Source organism: Oreochromis aureus, linkage group 3 (assembly GCF_013358895.1).
Source record: "Oreochromis aureus strain Israel breed Guangdong linkage group 3, ZZ_aureus, whole genome shotgun sequence".
Lineage (NCBI taxonomy): Eukaryota > Metazoa > Chordata > Actinopteri > Cichliformes > Cichlidae > Oreochromis > Oreochromis aureus.
The window spans coordinates 43871338-43881520 of record NC_052944.1 but is presented as its reverse complement, the minus strand read 5'-3'; the positions used below and the strand labels follow the sequence as shown (position 1 = coordinate 43881520).

The following is a 10183-nucleotide window of genomic DNA, read 5'->3' as shown; positions in this document are numbered from 1 at the left end:
AGTGCGGATGGTTGTGCGTTAGCGACAACCAGACTGACGACCTGTCTATGTGTACCCTCTGACAAGGATAAGCAGAAGAGAATGAAAGGATGGAGGTGTTTAACGAAACAGAGCTCCTCTGCATGGGGGTAAACTGGAAATCCCAATCCACGAGGAGCCTTTCATACGCCTATATCATCAATGAGTCACAAAACTGCTCTATGTGCACTGACACATTTCACCCACTTGAACTCACCCTCGGTTGACAACAAAACTCAGCCCCCGGTTAATTCTTACTAACCTCACACATAAAACATTTCGAGTAGATCATGATGTAAGAGACATTTACTCCGTTGTGTGGACGGTTAAACATTTGGGCACACGATGGGTTCATTCATAAATGAAGAAGACGCAGAGGGAAAACAACTGGAGCGCATGCGTCGAAAACGGCTTGTGTGTTCTTTCTAGTTCCGGTGTCTATTATAAAGCTGCTTGTGAAAGAATTTCGACTCCCCACTGAACTTTTTTAACCGGAATATTCGTGATGCCGAGCACGTGAATATCCCCAGGTGTGTGGCTGTATGTCTAAGTACAAAAAGTGGAAACCAGGACGTCCTAAATACGTATGACCTCATCAAGAGGTCAGTAAGGGACCGTATAATACATAAAATCAAGTCAATGTTTTCATGGAGAAGCTCACTACACTAAGCATTTCACTCCAAGCGTCAAACCAGATATAGTTTTTTTTAATTAATATTTATTTATTTATTTATTGTGTTTCATGGGGTCTGCATTTATTTTTATTCTGCTGATCTCTGTCTATCAGTAGTGTTTATCTAGACTGAACCAACGGGATCAGTATTAGCAGAGACATTATGCTAAAAAGGTAAAACAGTAATAATCACTTTTTATTTTATTGTTATTTTATTTATTTTGTATTTTTACTGGTTGAAGTCAGACTGTAGATTTTCCTTCTTCTAGCTGTACTGACTGACCTTTGACCTCATGTGTTGATGACTCTTCACCTCTGTCTCCTCTCACAGGGAGAAGATGATCTGCAGGATCCTGCTGCTCATCATCCTCACCTCATGTGTCTCTGGTTAGTTTACAGCTTCACTTTATGAACTCCAAATAAAGCTCAACAACAGATTTGTTCCAGTTCTCAGTGTGTCTGCTCCTCTCTTTCCCTCTCTGTCTCCTCAACAGGATCATTTGTAGTCAATGTGACACAGACCTGCTATCAGGCAGAGGAGAACCACAACATCACACTGGAGTGGACGTTCACCACCAAACCTGACAGATCCTCCAAAACTCTCAACATCCTCTGTGAACTCTTTATCAGTGATAACATCTCAGTCCTGTATCATGTTCATGAAGGTGTTGAGGTGTCAGAGTCTCAGGATCCAAAGTTTTCAGGACGAGTCCAGAGTGACAAAGACGCCCTCAGAGAAGGACGAATCAGACTTCAACTGTCCAGACTCAGGACTGATGACTCGGGTCTGTACCTGTGTGAGGTCAACACTGATTATGGCTTCAGTGTTGGAAGATGTCGACTCAACGTCACTGGTGAGATTAAGTCTAAATTTCTGGTGCTTTATAACTTTATTGATACAAAACTGGATGCTTCTCGTGACATTGAGGTAACTTTCAGCATTTTCTTTCTCTTTAAAATGCTTTTTTATTTTATTCCTTACTGACAGTGAAATTTAACACAATCAACAAATAAATCTGTTTAGATGATGAGTCAGAGGGTGTGATCCAGGTTAATGATATAATCAGGAACGGGCTTAGTGGTTTGCTGACAGTTGCCAAGAGCAGTTACTGATGTTTCAGTGTAGGACAGTCTGAATTTAAATAACCGGTTTTCAACAAGTAGTGACTGAGTTAAATGAAGCAATCAGAACAAGCTGGGAAGCATCTGATTGTAGACATTTTCAGACAGTTTCAGTTTTCTCTCAATTGTTTATTCACTGAGCAGCTTTCAGATGTGGTGGAATAGAGACTCCCATCATGGATGTGCACCTGACAAATATGCAGAAATGTGTGACACTGTCATGTCAATATGGATCAAAATCTCTGAGGAATTTTAATACAGAAACTTGGAACTCTGAGTTATAATAAAATGAGTGTGAAATATAAAAACATTTCAAAAGATCAAATAAATGGAGGTGACTGCACTCACCTCCATTTTGCATGGGGTTAATTTGCATAGCACAGCTCTCCAAACTCTTGAATATTCATCACAGGTGTAGATGCAGGAAATAATGACGTAAACAAAAACAATTGGCTGCACAGCATGGGGCTGGAGGAGACGCACCAGTTACATCAGGAAGGAGATGAAAAAGCATGTGAAGTGGTTGAGACTCGTGCAGCAAACATGAGACTCCTCCCACCAAACATATTTGAGTTGTCCTGCGGGAAGGACCCGACTCACTGGTTCAAAAGACGCCGAGGTAATAATGGTAACAATAACAAGTTCAAATGGATAACGCTCTTTAGTTGTTCTTGTATAATTTGGAGCTCTGAGCTGTTTATTATATAGACTGATGGCAAAGTCTGCATAAAAACAGAATAAGAAAATTAATTTAATTTAAGCAACTACTGAATGATGGCTGTGAACTTGAAGTGAACTCATTTCTAATATTGCTTTTTGTATATTATAATAACCTGCTTACTTATGATGTTTAAAACTTACACTGTGATATACACAACATGTTTATGGTATTAACATTGTCAGCTCTTACTCCAAGATGAGTTTTTTGTATTTGCTGACAGTCAGCAGAAGAGTCTGAGGGTTAACAGACTTTAGTGTTTCCCTTTGTATTTGTTAAAATAGCGCCACCTTGTGACATTTCTTTATACTAAAGCAAATACTCTGGATTCAATGGACTGGATAGGTTCAATGTTCTCGTTTAAACTTGTCAAACATTAAGTATTTAATTTTTGTTACATTTTAAAAGTTCAATCCTCAAAAACATTAAGTTTACAGTCATAAATGATCAAGAAAATCAACAATCTTCACATTTCAGAAACTGGAACCAGCTTTAAATGTGACTAAAATAATTATAAAACAATCAATTCTCTAATCATTGACTAACTGATGAATCACTGCAGCTCCAATATATTGTTGCATTTGACAACCCACTACAGCAACTACAGAATAAAACCACTAACCAGACTGATGACAGATTTCAAACATACTGAATATGAAGAGTAGTATCATTTAAACTCACATGATTATCAGCCATAAGAACAAATTCAGATTTATATTGATGTAAGGTATATAAATGTAAGTACAGTTTGAATCAGTGCAATATTATTTTCACACATCAATGGACCACTGAACTTCTCAGCTTCTAAAATGTAAAGCCTCATTTAGAAACTACACAAGTACATATAATGGTCAGGGATCAACATGAACCTGTCTTCTCTATTTGACTTTAATCAACTCTGCAGTGTCTTTGTTATACAACCCAAGACCAAGTCCAGCATAGAGCGGCTGAGTGAATGTGGTCTGGACTCTGTGGAGGAGAGTCATGGTTTCAGAGACGCTGTAGAAAGACAGAATACCTGCTCTGTGATCCAGGTACACTCCTACTCTGGAGGACCGAGGACCTGAGAGGACAGTTTGGACTTTGTTGTGACAAAATTGAAAACTGTTTGTGTCACAACGTAATGCCCAAGATTTGTCATTGTTTCCAAATAAACATTCATGGCTGCTTCCTGCTCTGCTGATATTCTTATATGCGACTGCTACACGAACAACTCCTCCTCTCCACTCCACCTCCCAGTAACAACGTCCAGTCAGACTCTCTCTACTCAGGACCTCTTCCCATCCAGTGAATCTGTCTGGATGATCAGAATAAGACTGTTGTTGTTTCATAGATGTTACTTTTCTGTTCCCCTCAGATAATAACAGACGTCTGTGTGCTGTGTTTGGATCCAGTGTGATTTCATGTGAATATTTTAAGAATCCAGCTCTGGTCTTTGGCTCTGGTGGTGACAGTAAAACATCCACTTCAGTGACTGTCAGTGAGATGTTTGTCCATTCCTCTCTCAGAATGTCCTGTAGTTTATCTCTGGTCTCTGACACAGCTGCTGTCACATCCTCAAAGTACCTCAGAGGACGAATATTGATGCTGGATGAGTGTGTAGACTCACTGAGTGCTGACAGTGAGGGGTAGTTGTGTAGAAACTGGTTGTGATCCTCTGTGTGTGAGAGCTGCTCCAGCTCGCCGTCTTTCCTCTTCAGCTCAGCGATCTCCTGCTCCAGCTTCTCCTGAAGCTCTTTGACTCGACTCACTTCAGTTTCCTGCTGGGATCTGACCTGCTGCTTCACATCAGAGCTTCTTTTCTGGATGAGACGGATCAGCTCAGTGAACATCTTCTCACTGTCCTCCACCGCTTTATCAGCAGAGCCATTGATGGCCTCCACCTCCTGTTGAAGCAGCTTCACATCTTTCTCTCGCTCCTGGATTCTCTGCTGGATGTTTAGTCGTCTCACCTCGAGCTCCTTCTGCTTCTCAGTCCTTTCTGCTGCAGCTGGGACTGTTTCATGGCCTTTATGTTCATCCACTGTGCAGAGATAACAGATACTCTGCTGATCAGTACGACAGAAAATCTTCATCATCTCATCATGACGAGAGCAGATGTTCTCCTGGAGCTTCTTGGAGGGGGCCACCAGCTTGTGTTTCTTAAATGGAGCTGCATCATAGTGAGGTTAGAGGTGTTTCTCACAGTAAGAGGCTGGACAAGATAAACAGGACTTGATGGCTTTCAGCTTCCTCCCAGTGCAGACATCACAGGCCACATCTTCAGGTCCAGCATAGCAGTGATCAGCTGGAGCAGCTTGGAGTCCAGTCTTCTTCAGCTGCTCCACTAAAGCTGCTAACATGGTGTTTTTCTCCAGGACAGGCCTCGGTGTGAAAGTCTTCCTGCACTGAGGGCAGCTGTGGATTCCCTTCCTGTCCTCTTCATCCCAGAAACTTTTAATACAGTTCCTGCAGTAGCTGTGTCCACAGGCTGTAGTCACTGGATCCTTCAGTAGATCCAAACAGATGGAACAAGAGAAGGTTTCTCGGTCCAGCTGAACTCCTTTCTGTGCCATTTCTCCTCTCAGTGTCAGTGACTGTGTGAGTTTCACTTCCTCATAACGGAAACTAGTCTGAGCTCTGATCTCAACAACATGTGTTTCTGCAGTGAATGCAGCCTGTCAGCTCTTACACGTCACCACATGGTGGTTACACCCATCTTCAAAGTGCAGATCTGAAGGGGAGGGAACGAGGAAACACGTGGACAGAGAGGAGGTGCTGTGTTTAAGAGCAGGAAGAAGAGGGAGGGTTATCAGGCTGTGCTTCACTCCAGGAAGAGGAGCAGTTTGAGAGCGATACTGTGTGTTTAACCCTTTTTATTTACTGCTCACTTCAACTTTTAAGATTGTTAACACTTTCTTCTATATAAATAAACTTTAGAAATGTCAGAGTTCTCACTGAAGTTAACAAACAGTCCTTCAGTTTCAGTCAATGCAGGAGGATAATGATCCTAAACATACAGATAAGGCAGCCACTGACATGATGCTTATGTTGCTTTCCAAACACATTAAGCTCCACAAAAATGTGATAAATGTTTGACAGGAATAAAAAGAAACTCTGACTGCTTCTTTAAAAGTATTTTTTTTGTTATTACAGTCGAGTTACAGTCAAAATCATCTTGAGCAGGGACGTGGCTAAATACAGGTATGTGAGAACCAGTCAATATTAAGGTCTCCAGTGACTGACTGCAGCTTTGTGACCTGGAGATACTGGATATTAGAACTTGGTGGTCTGTAACAGCAGCCCACTAGTACAGGTTTCACAGGAGGAAGCTGGACCTGTAACCACAGAACTTCCAGTCGGATCAACAGTCACAGCAAGAGTCAGCATCTGCACATTTATCATCAAGAGCAGCAGGGGGCGCTGTTACACACAGAGGCAGGTTCTCTCCGAAATGTGTCCAGAACAAGAGCTGAGCAGCTTTTTCTGTGAGTCAAAGTATTTCTAACAAAATACAGCAGATCACAGAGCCTGTGTCAGCTCAGCTATCAGAATCAAACAGTGAAGCTGACCTGTGTAAGTCAGCAGGTCAGACAGTATGTTAATGAGGGGAAATCTACAAAGCAGTGATGAACTTTTCACAAACCACATTTAATACAAATCTATGATACGTCCATAAGTCTGCACAGTCTGAAACCTCCTCACATTTCAGCCCTCATTTCTCATCATATTGTAATCTACAGTTATTTATGGTTCAGTGAGTTTTGCTTGGAGTTTCCAGCTTCTGAGAGAATTATTTACATCACTGAAGTATTTATGATTCCCCTGGTATAAAAAAGCTTCACAGTAAAATCTCATCTTTGTAACATTCACACTGAAACATGTTTATTATACTGCATGATAAACACAGCTGAACACGACGTCCCCAGAAACATGTTTTATTATCAGAAACAGACAAAGAATCAGCTTTCCTGACCTACAGTTTGATGCTTCAAAAGCACGAAGGACAAAAAATGGAAAGAATTGAAATGTAAGAAATCTGTCCTCTCCTCATCCTCCCCACCACCCTCAGGATCTCCATAACAACTGTAACTAATACCAGAATGGGTCAAAGGTCAGAGTTGTTAAAGTAGTTAAATATATGAAATACTCAACAGTGTGTCAGAGAGAAGGGAGCAGCTATCAGTCTGAGTCATACACTGAGCAGTTTGGCAGCATTCATGGTTTTATTGACACAGTTATGATCAGTTTGAACTGTTGCAGCATTTTCACTCCTGCTCTGCATGTTGTGCAGTTACTGATGTGTTAAACTGTGTGTGTGCAGGCTGTGGCTCTGTTTCACTTCCACAGTTCAACTACAGAGGGCGCTAAAAGGGTCCAGGTCAAGTTAGTCTTAAATGCTTGAAAAGAAGTTCAGTTTCCTTCTTTTTAAGATATCCAGGCTGAACTTCATGACAACAATTAAAGTGTCTACCAATGAGAGTTCAGGATACTGTGATTGATCTACGACGGGGTGGTAAATACATCAGAGGGTGACCTCAACTGTTTTTATGTCTAGTTAACAGAAAGAGTAGGATTATAAGCCATGTTTGCTCAGCAGCAGCTTTATATTAAAGGTTGTAGCTTTAGTATTTTAGCTTTTATATAAATCCCTGTTTCACCCCCTGCTATGTGCCTATTGTGAAGAGGGAAGCTGTGACCACTAGAAGTATAGTAGTAGGTGGTCGGAGGAGGCTTTAGTGGAACTACAGGGTTGTTTTGAGGTGACAGACTGGGAGACACTCTGTGAGCCTCACGGTGAGGACACCAGTGGGCTTACTGAGTGTGTCACTCACTACATAACCTTCTGCACCAGCTCCATTGTCCCAGCACGGACATTATTTGTTACCCAACTAACAAGCCGTGGGTGACTAAGGGCATCAAAGCTCTCCTCAATAACAAGAAGAGAGCGTTCAGAGCGGGCGATAGAGAGGAGGCTAGAATGGTTCAGGTGTTACTGAAGGGCAAGATCAGCATGAGAGAGTTGTGGCATGAAGACAACCACTGGATTCAAGCCATCCAACAACAGAGGAGCTGGGGGCAGTGAGTACAGAGTGAGATACTTGAATGTGCTTTTCAACAGATTCGACACTGCAGTGAATGCTCACCCCCCTGCTGACTTACCTGTAGCCAGCCTGCAATCCACAACCATGCCACTCTCTCTCCCTCCCTCACCACATTGCACCATTGCCGCCTCTCCTCCAACATTCACTTCCACTCGTGACCAGATTCAAAGACAAAGGAGAAGACTCCAGTCAAGCACGTCTGCTGGACCAGACCAGATGAGTCCTGTGTCCTCAAGGCCTGTCCCACCCAGCTTTGTGGAGTCTTTTATAAATTGTTCATGTTGAGTTTGCCATCTTCAGAAGTTTTATGATGACTCTGCAGTGGTTGGATGTATCAGTGTGTCATGGTTCAATTCAATTCAATTCAATTTTATTTATATAGCGCCAAATCACAACAAAAGTCGCCTCAAGGCACTTTATATTGTACAGTAGATAGCACAATAATAAATACAGAGAAAAACCCAACAATCATATGACCCCCTATGAGCAAGCACTTTGGCGACAGTGGGAAGGAAGAACTCCCTTTTAACAGGAAGAAACCTCCGGCAGAACCAGGCTCAGGGAGGGGCGGCCATCTGCTGCGACCGGTTGGGGTGAAAGAAGGAAAACAGGATGAAAGACATGCTGTGGAAGAGAGACAGAGATTAATAACAGATATGATTCGATGCAGAGAGGTCTATTAGCACATAGTGAGTGAGAAAGGTGACTGGAAGGAAAAACTCAATGCATCATGGGAATCCCCGGCAGCCTCACGCTCATTGCAGCATAACTAAGGGAGGATTCAGGGTCACCTGGTCCAGCCCTAACTATATGCTTTAGCAAAAGGAAAGTTTTAAGCCTAATCTTGAAAGTAGAGATAGTGTCTGTCTCCCGAATCCAAACTGGAAGCTGGTTCCACAGAAGAGGGCCTGAAAACTGAAGGCTCTGCCTCCCATTCTACTTTTAAATACTCTAGGAACAACAAGTAGGCCTGCAGTGCAAGAGCGAAGTGCTCTAATAGGGTGATATGGTACTACAAGGTCATTAAGATAAGATGGGGCCTGATTATTTAAGACCTTGTATGTGAGGAGCAGGATTTTGAAATCAATTCTGGATTTAACAGGAAGCCAATGAAGGAAGCCAAAACAGGAGAAATATGTTCTCTCTTTCTAGTCCCTGTCAGGACTCTTGCTGCAGCATTTTGGATTAACTGAAGGCTTCTCAGCGAGTTTTTAGGACTTCCTGATAATAGTGAATTACAGTAGTCCAGCCTGGAAGTAATAAATGCATGAACTAGTTTTTCAGCATCACTCTGAGACAGGATATTTCTAATTTTAGAGATGTTGCGCAAATGGAAGAAAGCAGTCTTACATATTTGTTTAATATGTGCATTGAAGGACATGTCCTGGTCAAAAATGACTCAAGGTTTCTCACAGTGTTACTGGAGGCCAAGGTAATGCCATCCAGAGTAAGAATCTGCTTAGATACCATATTTCTAAGATTTTCAGGGCCGAGTACAATAACCTCAGTTTTATCTGAATTAAGAAGCAGAAAGTTAGCGGCCATCCAGGTCTTTATGTCTTTAAGACATTCCTGCAGTTTAACTAATTGGTGTGTGTTACCTGGCTTCATGGATAGATAGAGCTGCGTGTCATCTGCATAGCAGTGAAAATTTATGCTATGTCTTCTAATGATGTTGCCTAGGGAAGCATGTATAATGTAAATAGAATTGGTCCTAGCACTGAACCCTGTGGAACACCATAATTGACCTTAGTGTCTGAAGAGGACTCTCCATTTACATGTACAAACTGGAGTCTATTAGATAGATATGATACAAACCACTGCAGTGCAGTACCTGTAATACCTACAGCATGTTCTAATCGCTCTAATAGGATATTATGGTCAACAGTATCGAACGCAGCACTGAGGTCTAGCAGGACAAGCACAGAGATGAGTCCACTGTCAGAGGCCATAAGAAGATCATTTGTAACCTTCACTAAAGCTGTTTCTGTGCTGTGATGAGCTCTGAAACCTGACTGAAACTCTTCAAATAAGCCATTCCTCTGCAGATGATCTGTTAGCTGTTTGACAACTACTCTTTCAAGGATGTTTGATATGAAAGGAAGGTTGGAGATTGGCCTATAATTAGCTAAGACAGCTGGGTCTAGAGATGGCTTTTTAAGTAAAGGTTTAACTACAGCCAGCTTGAAGGCCTGTGGTACATAGCCGATTATTAGAGATAGGTTGATCATATTTAAGATCGAAGAATTAATTAATGGCAGGACTTCTTTGAGCAGTTTTGTAGGAATGGGGTCTAAAAGACACGTTGATGGTTTGGAGGAATTAATTATTGAAGTTAACTCAGAAAGATCAATTGGAGAAAAAGAGTCTAACTTAACATCGATGGTACTAAGAGTAGCTGTAGATAATATTACATCTGTGGGATGATTATTGGTAATTTTTTCTCTAATGATAAAAATTTTATTTGTGAAGAAGTTCATGAAGTCATTACTAGTTAACGTTAAAGGGATGGTTGGCTCAGTAGAGCTCTGACTTTTTGTCAGCCTGGCTACAGTGCTGAAGAGAAAC

The 10183-nt window shown here is 41.7% G+C and overlaps 1 protein-coding gene and 1 pseudogene across 1 annotated transcript; one reads left to right on the top strand and one right to left on the bottom strand.

Moving 5' to 3' along the window:
• The first annotated feature begins 1024 nt into the window (after positions 1 to 1024).
• LOC120433765 (CD276 antigen-like) lies at positions 1025 to 1804 on the top strand. The gene is made up of 3 exons (XM_039600624.1): positions 1025 to 1078; positions 1186 to 1545; positions 1716 to 1804. Exons 1-3 carry the CDS (start codon positions 1030 to 1032, stop codon positions 1802 to 1804), a joined length of 498 nt encoding a protein of 165 aa, XP_039456558.1. The 5' UTR covers positions 1025 to 1029.
• A 1080-nt stretch (positions 1805 to 2884) lies between these two features.
• LOC120438156 lies at positions 2885 to 5156 on the bottom strand (annotated as a pseudogene).
• Between the last annotated feature and the right edge of the window lie 5027 nt (positions 5157 to 10183).